Source organism: Labrus bergylta, chromosome 11, assembly GCF_963930695.1.
Source record: "Labrus bergylta chromosome 11, fLabBer1.1, whole genome shotgun sequence".
In the NCBI taxonomy this organism is placed as follows: Eukaryota; Metazoa; Chordata; class Actinopteri; order Labriformes; family Labridae; genus Labrus; species Labrus bergylta.
In genome coordinates, this window is record NC_089205.1 from 16,362,657 (window position 1) to 16,381,015 (window position 18,359).

At 40.8% G+C, this 18,359-nt stretch overlaps 1 protein-coding gene across 1 annotated transcript in view; it reads left to right on the top strand.

The window, feature by feature from the left end:
• Positions 1-16,516, top strand: part of arhgap35a (Rho GTPase activating protein 35a) — a 57,969-nt gene extending 41,453 nt beyond the window's left edge. The window contains exons 3-7 of the mRNA XM_065959966.1: positions 2,252-2,393; positions 8,254-8,331; positions 9,939-10,070; positions 11,437-11,542; positions 12,438-16,516. Of these exons, the coding sequence (XP_065816038.1) occupies positions 2,252-2,393; positions 8,254-8,331; positions 9,939-10,070; positions 11,437-11,542; positions 12,438-12,921 (942 nt within the window). The 3' untranslated portion in view covers positions 12,922-16,516. The remainder of the gene's footprint in view (positions 1-2,251; positions 2,394-8,253; positions 8,332-9,938; positions 10,071-11,436; positions 11,543-12,437) is intronic.
• Positions 16,517-18,359: the final 1,843 nt, after the last annotated feature.

The window sequence follows — 18,359 nt, forward strand, 5'->3', positions numbered from 1 at the left end:
GCATTCCAGGAAGGAATCGGCTCATGTGGGGCTTATAACAGAAAGATAGCTGGACTAGATATTTGTTGGGAAAGTCTGGAGTCGTTAAAGCTCGATGTTTTCCTGCGGAGAGCTTTCTTCAACATCTCAGGGGCCTTATTGAATAGAGTACAATCTCCTCCAGTAAGTCAGCCAGCGAAACAGAGCTAGCTTTATGACATTATACGTCCTGACACTTCAGCACTCTGTTGACTATGATGAAGTCGTGACTGTATTGTTTTTGCCAGTTTACTTACAGATAAACTCAGATAAAGAGCATAATTATTCTAGCTCTTAAAGGCTAATAGAAATAAAAACAACTCGAGAGAGCAGCTTAACAATATAAATTAACCACATTTCTTAACTTGTTGACATGAACATTAAAAAAAAAGAAAAAAAGAATGTGTCTGGGTAACGATAGTTTTCAGTTAGAGCTGCAGTGATAGGTCAACTGATAAGATAATTGAAAAGTGTTATGATGATAGAGGAAATCATTTGCCTGTACCAGCAATTTCAAGAACACTCAAGATTAATTGCAATAAAGAGAATTGCTAGTTGCATCTCTGTTTGACGTGAAAGAATAAGACAACATACTTTAAGCAGACCATAACAGTAAATTTCAAACCGTGAAAATTACATAATGAAAGTTAATGTGAATATGAACTTTTAAGGATAAAAAAAAAAAAAACTCTAATAGAATTAGGCGTAGTAAAATTGAAGATAGACTTTATGGTAGTGAGCTGCCATTAAATGATTGTCTTGATTTTTTGCAGTTTACTTTGTCTATCATTTCAAAAAATATTTTCCACCAAACTGGTAATGATTTATCTGTATTAAAAACGTTTTGGTCATTTATATTGCCGTGCAGAATAGACTGTAAATATTAATGGGTGAAGCCTGAGTGATGCCATCTGTTACGGTAGGGGGCCCAGGAGGCTCATCGGCAGCAGCCGCCATGCTGGGAATGCCGTCTCAGACTACACGTATTGTTTATAAAATCAAAACAGAGACGTTTAAAATAAATTCACGCCCCGTACAATGTGTGCCCATGATGACAAAAACTAATCAGACCTATTTCATTTTTTTGTATCAAGCTTTAAATATGTGTATTTATGCTGTAAAAACAGGCTTTTTTTGGGCTGTGGTGTGTATGTGACTTCAAGCGGACACTCGACGAACTGAATAATTTTGCACTTCTGCATTGGCTTCATTTCTCAAGACCGGAGGTTGCTGCTTGGCATGCAGATGTATTTGTTCTGGCTCCTCTAAATGAAATCCTAATTAAGGGTGATACCTTAGCACCATCTAGCCTGCAGATAAGACTAACAACAAAGACATTGCTATTGGAAGTTCACAAATCAGGCAGTGCAGTGAATTTCTAGGTGAGATTTTGAGTCTTAATTAGTGGTTTCTGTGAGTTAGCTGTGAGTTACTTTGTATATGTGGTATCTAAATGTTTGGAGTGCAGTGAGGCCAGTATGTGGAGCAGAGGGCATGCAGAGCTCCTTCTCTCTAATGAGCACTCCTCTGCTCTGTTTCCTGTGTCTGTCTGTCAGACCTGTACTACTCCCTCTGTCTGTGTGACTAGCCAACCATGCAGCCCTGCCTCACCACCCTGCCTGCCGGGGTGCAGCCTGCCGGGGCGCAGCCCACCGGGGCCTGACAGACTTACGAGAGATCCAGGCCTCATGGGCCTTCAAAATATTCCCACTGAACTCCATGAAAGTGCAATACAATAACTGATGCAACAGCAATATGCAGGCAGGCTGAATATGTTGCAGAAGTATGTTAGAGGTCTTTTAAGATGAGAGACTTTGATTATATGGGAATTGCAGAGAGGTGAAACACAGAATGCCAGAGGAAGGAGGGCAAGAATGAATAGTCCAGAGTGATGAAGGATCTGATGTTTATCTCACTTTGCACAGAACAGGGCTCAAGACTGGAATGTGTGATAACTTATCAGTTTAAGGTTTGTAGGAATGTGCTGGATGAGTGTGCACGTGTGCTTCTTCACATTTTTAGCTCAAGTAGATCCAAACACAGAAACGCATTGTCTCATTAAAATAAGGTCATGATTAAGTCATTTATTTCAAGAGCAACGCCTCTGGGCTTGAGCGTCAGTTTGGGAAATGTTTTCCTACGTCAGCAGTGACAATGTCAGTCAGTCTCAATTTATGTTGAATTGTTTTCATCAAATAACCTGCTCTTTCTTCTCAACTTTTTTACTTTCCAGAAACCAAGATCCAAACCCAGGCATTCAATCTCCAAACCGATCGAAAGCAACTACTTTGGCATGCCATTGACCAGCGTGGTCAGTCTGGAGAGGCCCATCCCTGTCTTCATTGAAAAGTGCATCCGTTTTATTGAAACAACAGGTGAGAATCTGTTTGACTTCGTGTTAAAAAAAGAGCTAAATGACAGCAAGCCAGACAGGTTTGTTTTAAGTTTTTTCTCTTACAATCTCAATAAGAATATCAAAGCATCCACTCTTCTTTCAGTATGCTATACCTTTCTCATTTGATCTCTCTTTTTTCTTTCTTTTGCCTCAACTTAATCCTCCTCCCTGGTGGGATTGTTACCTACAATGGTCTGCCCGAGTGTGATTTTACAGTCCTCTTTTTTTCATAACAGCCTTTGTGTCTCTATGCTTTTCTTTTATGTCTCCCATATTCTTTGTTCCGGTTAAAAAAAAAAAAAAAGGAAGCGCTTGGCAAAGCTTTGGGCTTTATGATGAGCACCTCCATGGACCTGAAGTTACTTTTACTTTTTGAAAAGCTAGAGACCTGTTAAAAAAAAAATAAGGCAAAGTGGATTGTGTTATCCAGCAGTTAGTTCTGACTGAATTATTTTGAAGGTTGTGTTGGCTTTCAGTAAAAAAACTAACAAAGATTTGTCAGAGGCTCAGTGAAAACAGATGACGAGGAAAGATATCTCCTCTCCTCTCCTCTGACAGATGTGCTTAGATAGCTTCCTCTAACCTTGTTACCCTGTTGCCCAGATGCCAAACCCCCTGCTAGGCTGTTCTGGTGCCCCACTGCCCTCAGTCTGCCACCAGCTGTTCCTCCAGAGGCGTCTCACTGCAGCACTGATGTGTATTTAAAGATATCAGAATTTGTCTCTCTGTTCTTGGCTGGACTTTCACCAGGATTTAAGATGCTTAAGCCATCGTCTGTGTCCAACACCTCCACTCCCAGACATCAAGAATTTTTATCTAATCATTAATTTATTTGCAAGCTGTTAAATTTAATTGAAAGTTTAATTTAAATGCAGTACAAGTGATCATAAAATAGTCTTTATTATCTCAGCATAGCAAGTTTAAGTCGTTCTTCAAGAACTGTCAAAGAAACTTATGCCTATTATTTACCTGAATTCAGTGAAAGAGTTAATTCTGTATTTTTCAACAAGAAACTTCACACAGAGATACAGTATAAAAAATGACGGGCCAATAAAATAATGTGTTCCTTTTTTTTTTTTACACAAGTAAATGCAATCTCAGAGCTCTACAAATGTTGGTGAAGTTGTACTTAAACAGCAGAATCAGCCTAACAGAAGTGTTAGTGTAAAAATCTTTCCTTAAATGTTCTAAATGAAACACTGAGGTCATGACAATAACAGTTCCTCTCCTAATTTGAATGTTTGTCTTACTGTAAAGCACCTTAATGTAGTTCAGGAAAGTCTATCATCAACCTAAATTGCACTTTCATTGCTTAGAATTGTCTTTTTTTTCACCTTTCATAAAGTGAGTCACATCAGAGCAAGTGAGATTTTCAAAACATGGCTGTGCTGGCTGACGTGCCAAATCATTCCACTGTAATCTCTGTCCCGATTAGAGACTCTGTATTTGTGGATTACTGTGACCTTACAAAACATCCAGTGCCTTCCTTCTGTGTAGGAGTTGATGGGCCAAAAACCCTGGATAAAAAGGCATCGCGTTAGATTTTACCTCACGCTATTTGGATGTAAACTTAAACAGTCACAGCACACACATCTTGATAAAGAAGAAAACCAGTTTGAATATGCGTTTATATGCATAGAGGCTTCAGATGTCGGGATGAGTACACAGCTCCTCGAGAGGTGTTTACCACCTCTTACACACACTCACTCTTTTAGTATTTTGCCTAACCCTCTGCTTCCCCTTTCTACTTTCTTCTCCTGATCCAGTCATCTTTCCTCCCCTGTCGCTCCGAGTACCTTCACTTGTCACATTTGATATCTTTCATCTTTATTCCTAACCTATATTTCTTTTTTTCTCCCCCTGTCCTGACACTTCTCACAATTCACTGCATTTCTCTCCTCCTCCATCTCTTTTCTCCCTTCTTCATTGCCCTCTCTTTCCTCTTGTCAGCTTTCTTTGTGTGTGCTAGTTTTTGTGAGGTGGTATGTATTTTAGCCTGGGGTTGCCAGGTAATGTTCTTCCACATCGCTCCCCCCATCCGGTCAATATCACAACATGGGAAATTGGAAGAATGTTTGGGCTCAGCTTTTTTCTCTGTGTTTCTCTGTTATACTGTATATGTGTGTGTACATACATTGCGCAGATATATTTACTTTACACATGTAGTACACAATGACTCACACACACACACACACACACACACACACACACACACACACACACAGAATGACTTCATTTGGCAGGGGAAATGCGTTACAATGTGTTTCTTTTTTTTAATGTACTCGCTCTAAGAAGTCAGGCTCTACTTATCCTGTATCTGTGTCTTCAATCTGGCAGTATAATGGCACTCAGGAAATGAGCACATGGCGCTGACACTATACGTTTGTCACTATAGTGTGAGCTGATAATGAGTGAAGTTGTGAGGCTGACCCTCGGCCTGCTGCTCTGACCTACATCCTTCCCGTTTTCCCAGTTTCTTCAACAAAAATAGTTACAGCCAACTTAAACCTTACCTTAGAATTTCTGCGTTTATTCCTATATGTCACTTAGTCTAGTATGTTAATCCCATTTTTGGAAAAGAGTGACACCTTTTACCAAGATGATATCCCTCAGACAAATTTTCATTTTTTTTTATTTTCTAGTCAGAAAACTAGTTTTTTTTTTGGAGACAAAAATTCCACTTTCTTTTTATCTCTTCGATTTTCGATTCAATTTTTTTTTTTCTTTGTTGCTTGTCCTAACTTTACTTCAATGCTCCCTCTTTTGTCCTTGGGAATAATAGAAGGGCTTTTCTGTGTTATTTTCTTGCACTCTTGCAGGAAAAACAGCTGTATAAAATCAATCCATAGTGACTGCTTTTATCTGTCCTCTGCTCTGCTGAGTTTTGTCTCAGTGCGGGAGCTGTAGTTTGTTGTTCTGTTCATGGGTAGCCAGGTGATGAATGTGTGTTAGTGTGTTGCAGCATACCTGCTTGCTGTAGGGAACTCCATAGAGACGTAAAGGGCAGCACCCAGTGACTGAACTCTATATCAGGCTCCTGGCAGTCGCTGTGGTTCTGGGCTGATTTGGGAGCAGCTGTAGGTTTGTCAGACAGTTACATGCTGCAGGAGTACTTATCATACTCTACTCTGTGTTATTGCAGGTTCACAGTTATATTTTTGTTCACATGAATACTATTTGAAGCGGTCATTACTGTATGTGGTTATATCCTTTGGCTTCAGGTTCTATTTGTGTGTGTACTGAATGAGGGTATATGAAGTGAGAGACTCTCTTCACTCTCTGACTGTGCAATTGTGAGAGACACGCACTAAACTGTTTGTTGACTTTTGCAATAAACCAGCTTTAGTCCAACTTCATCGACGAGTACTGCCCTATCGGAGGGAGGAATTTACTGATCGTCAGACAAGGAGTTAAACTCACTTTACATTCTTGGACACTGGACTTAGAGATTTAGGAGATAATTATTTTTTGATATGAACAGATCACTTAATGACAGCACATGTAAATGATTGAAAGTAAATGGACTTGAACTTGTACATCATGTTGTGATATGAGATGTTTAAAGGTTTTCTTGTTGCTTAGAAGATTGTTAACAGTGAGACAGAGGAATAGGATCCTTTTATGCTTCTATGTTTGAGCGAACCTATTTCTTTCACCACCATCATCCTCTGACTTTGACCCCCCTCCCTCTGCCTTGTGCACCCCTCCTGTCTCATGTAGACCTCCATCTTTTATGTGTTTTGTTGTTTCGAACACATTTCGCATCCCCCTGTATATCCCTCCTTATCTTAATCCCTTCATTTTTTCGCTTTCTCTTTGTCATCTGTCTGAATCTCTCCTCTGTGTGCTCACACTCCCCCACTATCTTCCTCAAACTTGGGTGCTTGTCCTATTTTGCCCCTCTCTCTCTCTCTCTCTCTCTCACTCTCTCTCTCCTCACAGCTGCTACACTACTCTCCCTCTCTCTATCTCTCCACCCATCCCTGATTTCCCAGTGTCTGGCTAGAAAAGCCTTTGTGGATAATTGATTGGTAGAAGGAGCAGATCGATGCTGTATGCCTCGACTGAGAGCTCTCTCATTTCCTCCTTGCCTCTCTCTCTATCTCGCCCTCTTTTTTTTCTGCCACTCCCTATCTCCCTCGCTCCCTCTGGATTGCTCTTTGTCTCCCTGAATCACCGGCAAAGTGTGAACGAAGAGAGAATATCAAGAGTGGGAGATGAAAGCTTATTTTTATATGAACTGCAAGAATAATTAATGAGAGAAAATGAAGTGAGCTCTCTCACTCCAGATGTGTCTTTGCTGTCGTCAGACTCGTCACTGTCCTCATTGGACTTGTTTGATTGTGTTTTCTATTCCAGAGTACAGGGGTGTGTTGCTTTAAAAACAAGATTTAAAGTGATATTTACTTCAACTAAGAAGATATTTACTTAAACTACAAATTTAATTGATACAATATGCTACATGAGATCTGATGCAGGGCTGTTTTAAGCCATGTTTCATGAATGTCTGGAAAACAGCAAAGCTCACTTTCTGGTGTTGATGTAAATTTGTCCGGTAAGACAAAAGTTGTCCAACATGGGTGGAAGTAATAGATTATTTATTCGGTCGTCCTTGTATCAACTTAAAGATCAGTAATTAAATAAAAGTGCCTCCAGAAGCTATGAAAAATCAATGTCAGAGATTTTAGGTAGTTGATAAAACTCTGACAGTCTTTTCAATCACATAGTTTATTGAATAGATTTTGCTGTACATAGAAAATAACAACCAACAGGCTTCTTACATAATTATTAAACTGGCTCCTTCCATCATATTGCACCAGACTTCACCTGCTGAAAGCCATTAAACCATGAAAAACTCACATTCAAGAAAAAGGGACAAGGACCGATAGACATAATTGTATGAAAAATAGCAGGCTGTTGTATTCCTGCTCTATTAAGTTGTTTTGTTGCAGTGATGAATGGGGAGCTCCAGTTATAGTCGACTTCTGTATCTACCTACATTTGTTTTTTTTTACTACCGCAGCTAAAGTGTTTGTCTTAAAAATGATTGGGCTGAATGTTCCCTCTATTTGTGTTCAACACATTCTGGCACAGAGGTGCCAACAGGACAGGTTTCACCAGACGAAGCATTTTAGACACATTTTCGATATATTGTACCTCTGAACAGAAAATTAAGTAGCTTTTCCCTCCTTTTTTTAAGCATGAAGCCCTGGCTCTACATTCCCTTTTCTCTTTCCAAAATCTTTCTGCAGACACTCAGTCTTTCTGTTTTCCCATTTCTTCTTTCATGGTTGGGATGGGGGGGGGGGGGGTTCCCTTCACTGGTCGCTTGTCCTTTGATTGGGCACCTTGTGTTTATTTCAAATACCTGTTTATTTGCCTAACTATTGGTTTTATTATTTGTAAATTTGTGTATTTATTTGTATTCTTGGTAAAGCTCTTGTTTTTTTTTTTTTGGAAAAGTGCTATATAAATGAAGTTGTTTTTATTATTATTTATCACTTCCCTATCTGAAAATTGTGGATGCACTAAAATATCCTCTCAATATTCACTTTTGTGTCAGAGACATCTGCATTGTCTCATTTAAAATTGTGTGGCACTGCGTTAGTGGGCTCTCAGTTGGCCAGCAGTAGTTATTGACGAGATTTAAAAGTAGTGCTAATAGTGTGTTTAAATTGAAGTGAACATATGTAGAGACCATTAAACCAGCCTGTTGTAGTTTTACTTTGTGCTTCTATACCTAACGTAACGATGTATCAAACCATAATTGATCTTCAACAATTAACGCTTTAAACATGAAACTGTGATCTAACAATATTCCTCTTATCTTCCTGTGCTAGGATTATTGACGGAGGGCATCTACAGGGTGAGCGGCAACAAGGCAGAGATGGAGAGCATGCAGCGGCAATTTGACCAAGGTTTGTTATTCCCTGCTTACTGTTCTCCCACATACATGAGGACACCTGCTCATTCTTGCTTCAGCTGTTCATATATAGGACTCAGTGTGAAAGAAAAGGCCATTAAGGTGCTGGTGGGTTCGTCTGAGTCTGTCTATAACACGCCTGGATCCCCTTAATTAACCAGTGAGCAGCATTGTACCTAGGGAATTGGCCTCGGCTTCCTTGTAGAGTGTTGAGCTGCCTCCTTAATCTTCTACCTGCTACCTGTGTGCGTGTGCATGTTGACACATGTGCTGGTTCAAGGTTTTTCCCAATGTGTGTCTCGGAGCATGTGTCTATCTGGTGTGGGCAGTTAATTACCCCCAGATTGGTTTGGTTAATGAAGCATGTCGCGACAGAGATGGATTGCAGGTCAAGATGGCGTGTGTGTGTGTGTGTGTGTGTGTCTGTGTCTCTCTGTCTGTCTGTCTGTCTGTTTGTCTGTCTGTCTGTGTGGTTGAGGTTAAATCCAACCCAGGTAATCAGAGTTGAAGCCCCTCATTGAAACATGGTGAGCCTGTGGGACAATGGAACAAGACAATTACAGCATTGGTGTCTCATGGCTCGGCAGAAGATGGCCCTTCATCAGCGACCTGAAGATCCAGATAGTCATTACAGGAGGAAGCAACATCACAAGCACAGCACTTTAATAACTCTCAGAAATGGGGGCTTCTCTCAGTCTGGTTTAGAACTTGCTCACCCATCTACTTTCTTCTTACCATTCTTTCTTTGACTCACACTACCTTTTGTACAGTCAAAACTTATCAGAAAATGGCTTTTTTAATTAAGTCTCTTGTGCACGCTGTCTCTGGAGCTCCACTGTAGTGTCTGGATCTCTGGATTTTCTCAAACCTTCTTTCTAATTGTCCAAGGTTCTGCTTTTTATTAAAGTCCATCATACATCAAAATGAAACTGTGGTAAATTTGTATATCATGGTAAATTGAGAAGTTAAAACACAGGTGATGGTGTAGGTTTGTCTACAAATTGTGTGAACAATCAATTTAGTAAGTTACAATTAGTACACACTAAAGTAAGTTATAAGTAAGGAGGAAGGATAAAAATCTCTACAACTGCAAATGTAGCTTATATTACATCTATTTGTATGTCATGAATGATTTCCCTTACAGTAATATCTGTGTCTTATCAACCCTATGAATTAAAATACTTCCATCACATCAATGCAAAACTCATTTTAAAGCTCAATTAATTCCATTTATTAACTTTTGTTCATTGTTTGGTCAAGCCAAACTCATGCTGCCTTCCCTGAAAATGCACGGACATATTATTGTAATTATTATGACTAATATGTGATAAGATAAACCAGCTGTAGTGAAACCCTTAACACAATAAGAGCAGACAATTTAAAAATGAGGACCAGTTTCAAAAGAAGACAAATCTCTGACTGTTGACATATTTAAATTGCCAACTAATGGGCGGTTGCAAGATACATTACAGTATTTTTCAGTATCTTTATATAGATGTTATTTCAATTTTTTTTTTAGCTCCTCTCTTATTAACTATATGCAAATACAATTGTGATATGTGCTTAAAAACGTCTTCTTTCTATTTCCATTTTTCTCCCTAGACCACAGCCTGGACCTGGTGGAGAAAGACTTTTCCATCAACACAGTAGCAGGAGCCATGAAGGCCTTCTTCTCCGAGTTACCTGACCCTCTGGTGCCCTACAGCATGCAGGGAGAGCTGGTGGAGGCCTTCAGTAAGTCCTGGGCTGCGTGGTGGGAGGGGGATATGGGGTCTGAAGATGTGGGGGGAACTTCTCCACTTAAAAAATCCGAGGTGTATTGGATTTTTGCCTAAATCCTTCGCTGTTCATTGTGATTTTTCTTTAACCTAACAAGCACAACTCTGGCAATCCAAATCCATCCGTGGGGAGAATCGGATTTGCCCTGCTGGTTGGAGGAAAAAGGGATTGAGGAGAGAATATTTAAAGCTTCAGGAGGATGTGCGGATGATTGCATATAACGCAGTGATGCAGCAGCACTATGGATGAAGTCATAAGAAAACAGTTATATGTTAGATAAATGAGGCTCTACACTGCCTCTCTTTTTTTGTCCCCTAATCTGTTCCAATGGAGATTTAAGGCGTAGCTTAGTTTTGCATCGCACCAGAGAGATTTACCCCCGGGCCGCAAGGCTGCTGTCACTCACCAAGCTCTGTGTTTGTGTGTGTGTGTGTGTGTTTTCACGGCCCCAGTGAGACCCTTCAGCCGTGACAGAGACCTGATAAAGCTGCTGCAGTCTGTGCCACAATAGAGCAAAAGGAGAAGAGAGAGGTGGAGTTAGAGACATGAAAAGCACACGATTGTGCTTGGCATTTTCCAAATTTGAGTTATTTGACTGTGAGTTTCAGCAAAAAGAGAGATGAAGAAAAGCAGGGCGGGCGGATTTTAGTGCATATTGTCATGGTGACGTTTCTTAAAATTAGCTGTAGGATGTTAAGTTTTGATTACAGATGATGGATGGAAAGCGGGAGGAACTGTGTAAAGTCAGTACGCCTAAAAATCCGCTTTTGATCCCTGCTGACCTCATTGGGGGAATATACAGTCAAATTCTCTGATTGTAAATCATGTTTGTGATGAGGAGGAGAACATCTGCTGGTCCCACTGCTGCTCTCTGCTGCTCTCTGCCTCGCTCGCATACACACAGAATGGACTGTGTTAGCCAGTGACGTCAGCTGTTCTGAGTCACTCCTCGCTGTCAGGCTTAACACACCCAGTCCATGTATGTGTGTGAGTGTGTTTGTGTGCAATCTGTAGGACATTGTAATGGGTGTATGCGGTATGTTTCTCCTCTGGGATGTGTTTGTTCTTTGTTTCATGACCTTTTTTTTTATTTTAAATTTGCAAGGCTATAGGATGAAATCACTTTGTATTGCACAGATTTTCTTCAAACTGAATCCAATTGCTTTGACTGTGCTCCGAACTCTCCTCTTCTACATTGCACCCCCACCACCCCCCCTCCTCCCCCTTTCTGCTTTCTCACACCCCTGACATATTTCCCCCTTAATCTTTTCATTCAGCCTCCCTTCTCTAACCTCTCTCTTCTGTCTCTGCCTCTATCCAGAGCTCAACGATAGGGAACAGCGCTTCCAGACGATGAAGGACATTCTCCGCCGCTTCCCCAGGGAGAATTATGAAGTCTTCAAATATGTCATCAGCCACTTGAACAAGTGAGTGAGTGACGGGGTCAAAGATGGTCTCTGACAGTGGTGCTGACTACACCGCCGGTCACACGGTCGAGTGACCTCGCTGTGACATCACCGTACCTAGCACAGTAACAGAATAGAGGCTTTACTCGGGTTAAAAGACCAGCTATGTTATTGCAGTGATGATTTCATCTCTATTTGGGTGTAGATGGCATAACAAAGAGGATGAAAAGCATGCTACACTGTGAGCATGTTAGCATTAGCGTTGAGCTTACAGTAACATAGTAGTAGATGTAGATTCTGTTACAACCTTCTCAGCTAATGGTCTGTACATTCCCCATTTCCAATGGGTCAACAAGTAGGGCTACGTCTTGTTTTAATTTCATAGATTCTGGCTCTGCTTATTGTTTCTGGTTTCATTTCATTTCCAGTTTTGATTCCATATTAGTAACATAAAGAGCCCAAATGTTTAGGTTGGCATTTACTGAACAATCAGTGAAGGTTTAAAATATATAGCCAATTAGCCATTGTTTTCAATACTACAGGGTAATTATGTGTGGGAAATTACGTTTCCCCCCCAATTTTTTTCTCATTTTGAACCTAGTTTCATTTCCCCACCCTAAAAAAACGAGCCCCCTGCATTCTGATGTTTCTTATCAAGGTAGAAGACATAATTAATGTTCACACTTAACCCCACATTGCTCCCGCTGCTTCGGTGGCGGTGTATGACTGGGCTAGTGTTGTACTTACTCTTCTGATGTACGTCGCTTTGGATAAAAGCGTCTGCTAAGTGAATTGAATTGCAATAGCAGCAAATCAACTGAAGTATCCCTTTTTAAATTTTCTTCTAAAATTAGCAATTGAAATTTGGCCAATTGATTTCCAATTCACACTTTTGTTGTTGTTTTTTTTCCCCCAGGGTGGGTCAGAACTACAAGCAGAACCTGATGACTAGTGAGAACCTCTCCATCTGTTTCTGGCCAACTCTGATGAGACCAGACTTCACTACCATGGACGCCCTGACAGCCACCCGCACCTACCAGACAATCATCGAAGGCTTCATCCACCAGTGCGCATACTTCTTCTACAATCAGCCGCTGGCTGACGGCCTCCCAGGGTCCCCCACCTCCACGCTCTCCTCCTCCTCTTCTTCAGCTTACTCCTGCATGGCCGGTGGCTACTCATCCTCTCCAACTCCGTCGCCAACTCCCTACGTCTTCCCCGCCACCCCTCCTGTCATACCACACTATGGCCCCCCTATCCACCACCACCACCATCACCACCACCATCAACATCAGTCCCCGCCCCACTCCCCACCTCCTACTCCTCAGTCTCCACTACCAGCCCTGTTGCCACCCTCTCTGCACCCCCATCACCCCCCTACGGAACAACACACACTGTGAACCAGGGATCAAGGGAATAATAGAATAAAAAAACAAAAAACAAAGACAGAAAACAGGACTTAGGGATTCGAGATTTTTGGGGAGCAAATTGAAGTAGATGAATTGAAATGAGAACAGGAAGTGGGATGAGAGGTTGGGAGATATTTAGTGAGATTGCAGTATGTACAGGGAGAAATCTACATGTTTGGGAGAAGGAGAAGAAATAGAAGAAGAAGAAGAAGATGAGCTGTTTGACCCTCTTGCTTTTAGAAAAATGGACAGACACACAAGGCAGAAAAGGGGAAATCACTGAACTGGCAGTATCTTCCTCTCTCCTCACAACTTCATCCTTTTGTCTCACTACATCTAGACGTGCCCTCCTTGCCTTATAGAGAACCTTCACACAAACACACTATAGATGAGTGAGACTATGGCAGAAACTGTTAAAGGGACTTAGGGAGGGACTCAGGAGTAATGTGCAAGAGGATTTGAACTATGTTATGTTGAGATTTCGTCACTACACACACAAACAAAACACCCAGTGGCCAGTGTGCCTCCGACAACCATTCTCCTCAATCCCTTCGCCTCGAACTTTGCTGGGAATTAAGATGGGCTGCACATGTTATTTTTGCAAACGTATCCACCTGCTATAACGACCTGGAGGCCACAACTGGGAAAGATTCAAGCAGAGAGCGAGTCCTGGAACACATCTTAGTTTATTTTGCCACTGCACATGAGGACTTAAGCAAGAGACACGTGTTGCTACTCACCCGACAGGATGTTCTGTCCTCCTCATCTCACACATTCCTATCTATCAACCCCACACGCAGCAACACACACGGATACATTTGAGTTTCAATTGTGGCAGTATGCCAAGCACAGAGGGAAAAAAAAATCCAAACTGACTGGATCTGCTAGGAAACAAATTGGAGCCTAGGATTATGGGGGCTCTTACACCTCAGGCATTCTGGGAAGGCTTCTCCTGTTTGCTCTTTCTCTCATGGCTTGAACTTCGACCTCCTGGCTAACACAAAAAAGCTTAAAAAGGGGAATTTTAAAACAGTTAAAATCTTGTTTTTTAATTTGCATTTATTTTATTTCATTAGACAAAATCTTGGGAAAATCGGCCATCACTCAACGAGTGGCCTTGTGTGTAAGTGTCTGTGCAGCTGTCTTACCTGTCTGTGTGAGCATATCCATGCCTTTTAGTTGTGCCCATATTTCCTGCTGTAGGCAGATGCTGGGAATTATTTCAGTGTTGGACCCTCACCTGTCATGTTGCTTCTTTAATGCTGTGGTGTTTTTTTTTTTGGAGTGAGTCAGCGCTGCAGTTGTCACAGTAAGGACCTTGTTCAAAAAAAGCACTTCCCTGAGCACTTTGAAGGCACATTTTAAATTGGAGCTGACATGAGTGACATGACAGCCACAGTTCACTTTATTGACAGTCCACCCTGGTCTTTCTTTCTCTGGGAGCACACCACTGACATCTAGAGGAAGAACTGGGTACTGCAGCCATAACCTCACCTCACCATTACTGCATGGGTGTAGCATCATTTTCCTACCATGGTTTTTGTAAGGTCAGATTCTCTTGAAGAGGTTAAATTGTTAGGATTTTTCATCATTGTATTTCAAGTAACTTTAACGTTAGAGCTCATGTAGTGTAAACGTGTGAATAAAATAAGAACAGCCGTTATAAATCTGGTACACACAAATTGAGATTAAGTAGATTCAGGATTTGTAGCCACCACACACGTGGCTACATTGCATTTAATCAGAGATGATAAAAATGTCTTTTTTTACACAGCTAAAAAACTTGCATGCCACGTCTGCTGTATATTGGTGGCAGGACATGAAGATTTAGGAGATTGGGGCGCAATGTAGCATTTAAGGCACAAGCAAGAGCTGTAAACCAAGCTCACGCTTTGACTGGACGGAGGCTTTTTATTTGTTGAACATAATTGGAAACAACTGTTCCAGGCCTCAGCATGTTGCCCTTTTAGGATACAGCATCACACCTTTAGAAAGGAGACTCCAGCCTGCTCTCGATTGACTTCAATAGGTATTTTGCACAAGTGTAACCACTACACCAGACTCCCGCTGTTGTCCCCGTTATGCAACCACATTACCCCAGTCATTCCCAGTCCAACAGAGACAGTCCGGGTTTGGGAGAGACAGCAGATAGAACAGACAGTCCATTCATCCGTCTGCATGACTGGAATGGAGCATCACAGAATTCCTCAGCCCCAGCCTGCTGTTACCGTAGAAACCAGCGCGGTAGTGCTCATTGAGAGTTGCTGAGCTTTTATCTGGAAGCTTGTGTATGTGTGCAAACATTTACGTCTCTGTTTGTTTGAGCTCCAGAAAGGGTGTGCGCATATGAACTCACTGTATGCCTGTTAATGTTAAACAGATGCTCACCAAGGTCAGTTAATTCTGTTTGACACTGAATTGCATCTCTGCATGTCTCCCCGGACTATCCTCTCTGTCCAAAAGGAGAAAAAAACGTTCAACCAATCACTGAATTCTTAAGGGAGATTTTATCAGTCTACACTACCTATTTACCTTGTATGTGTCTGTTTGTGTGTGTGTGTGTGTGGGTGTATGAGTGTGATCAAGGATAGCAGAATCAAGAGTTTGTGTTTGGGTTGGTGGGTTTGAGCTAACATCCTAGCAAGCTGTGCTTGGCAGATGGCCAGACACCAGCCTGATCCAAACTAAGGATAGGAGAGGAATGTAGTTCTTCTTGCGATCATTACCCTGTAACCCTGTTAGCCCGTCCAGATTACACACACTGATCCTTAAAGAAAGTGTGAAGGGAATGGGGGAGGGGGAGGAGGACAGATGGCACCCAGGTGAACAGGATCATTATTTGGGAGACAGAGGTAGGAAATAGGGGTGACCACTGGTACTTGAGTGTGAACGCTGGCCAGTGGCGTTACCCGTGTATATCAATGCGTTAATACTGAACTGACTGTGAGGCAGCCAAAGACTGGAAATAAAGGGTTGAGGGAGAGAGGGGAAGCAAAGTGACAGTTTAGAAGAACAGTTGAATTAAAAAAAATGTGACTTTGGTTCAGTGATATGTGGCTGCATTGCTTTTCTTTTTTGTTTATTTTTTCAACAATGGTGACAGATGTCTGTTAAGTTAAAATGAGAAACAAGCAAACTATATTCAAATGGTTGTTTATTGGTATGTCAGGGGTCTAACATTTTTCCCTTTAGTCAGTGGTGATAGAAATAAAAGTTTCTTTTTTATGTTTTATTTTAATTATTAAAAAATACAAAACATTTTTTAAACGATTTCTTTGTGAACACTTGAGAGACCAGCCCAGTATAGTGCATGATTTCTTCCTGACCGAGGAAGAGGGCTCCACCACTCTCACTATTTAAGAGATGATAAAAAAAAAAAAATATTAAGAAATTATGGGTGGGATGGGGGTGAGGGTGGGATAACAAAATAAATAAATGAAGTACTGTAAAGTAAAACGATAACATCAAACTTTAAAAACTTTCATTATTTGCTGAGTATGGTAATTTGTCTCAATGGGAATGATGTATACAGCAAGGCCTTATGTGATCTGTACCATAGTTAATAAATCAAATCTTGTAAAACTTCTGCTTCTTGTGTTGTTGTTCTTTACACAAAAGTAACCTTTGGATAATCCGGGTCAAGATTGAGAAGGTAGGAAAATTATATGTGACTAATTTTACATTAAACAAAAGAACGCTCCTCTGGAGCGTGCAGCAGCATCTAGCGGCAAAGTTGCAGAGTACAGGACCTGATGTCAGAAATAGCTGAAAAGTAGGCTATTAAAAAAATCATTAGGGTGATATCAGGGTGACAAGGTTGAATGGGATTGTATAGGATTTAATTCCAAACCTAATAAAAGAAAATAAAACGTTTTTTTTTCTGAGCCCTATTTGTATTACTACATGCAAAATAACATGCCCTAATTGTAGTGACCTCACAAAGGCCTAGGTGAGCGAGGCAAACATCAGACGGAAAAAAAAAACAGACAGGAAGTTGACCCTGTAGCCTACTACACCTGCACAAGGTCAATGCGGGTGGTGAGCATGATTACATAGAGGCTTTAGCTAGTTTTCAATTTAAGGTCATTAAATTGTCAAAGCTACTAATTTGGAAAAACATTAAGTTCTTCTCCGACTACATCAATTATAACAAAGTGTTTATTATGTTTTTACTTTTGGGATTAGGTTGTTTTTTTTATGTCGTGCCACCCAGCACAACATGGTTTTGGGTGATATTGGGCCAATGCTATAAAGGCTTAACTCATGAAAAGAAATGATCAACCTTGCAATTCAACAGTTTTTAAGCTCTGTATGCTCTAGATTAGTGGCTACCAGCCTCTTGATGTTTGCAGACCCCTAATCAACTACAAAAAAAATGTCATGATGACAACACCTCAAAAAGCCAGTTCATATACAACTGTCCAGTAACAATTCTGTTCATTGTTGATTAAAAGCATTTTGTTTTGCCTTAATTTACTCATAATGTACCCTTTACTAGAAATGTCCCTACTATCCAAAATCAATAATAAGATGTGTTGTCCCAATCATCCAAATGTTACCAGAAAAAAAAAAGGTTTTGGATCAGTTTAAACATAAAATGGTGTGCCTCCTTGGAAATGATGAAACATTTGTTTATCCTCAAATGGATAGACATACATGTAATTGTTGAATTTCCTTTTAAAATTCATTCAAGAACATTAACACAAGACAGGAATTTAGAATATGTCCCAATATACCTGAATTCATCTTACATAAAATACAGAATATTACATTACTAGAATATGAGTTTGTTGACTAGATAGTAGCTTGTATGTAGCGGTCATGGGGCAGGAATTTCACATATTATCTAACACAAAGAGTTTGAGCTTATTGGGGCACTTAAACTTGCACATGCAGGGACGCCTGTTGACGGGGGGAATCTTTTAAGTCTATAACCTTTCCAATTATGGATGATCTAGCTAAAGAGATACCGCTGCTATTTCATATTCAAACACACTTTAACAGAAACAGTTTGAGTTAGTGCCTGAAGAGTAGAGTAACATTATTTTTCTTCTGTAGCCTTATACTCCTATTCAGCATTTAAACGGTTTAAATGTTTATCTTTTGTAAGTTAAATTTAATAGAAATCAATTCGCAACATTCATTTCAAACCTATAGGCCTACTCTAAAAATTGATATTCAAATTGCTCCTCTTTTCGCTCTGTATCTCCTACTGTTATTAGATATGCTGGAGCCAGAGGAGACCCAGAGGAGGTCAGAGGTGGGGGGAGGGGGGGGGGACCCAGTGGACCCCCTGGCTGTTGTGGGAGCAGCCCCTGAGGGTCCTGCCTTGCCATTTCAGGGTGATGCAAGGACTCGTCCCTGTGAGGGCGATGTGAAGGCCTTGCTGCCATTTCATGGTGCCCTCATCTGACCTTTTCATTGAGTCA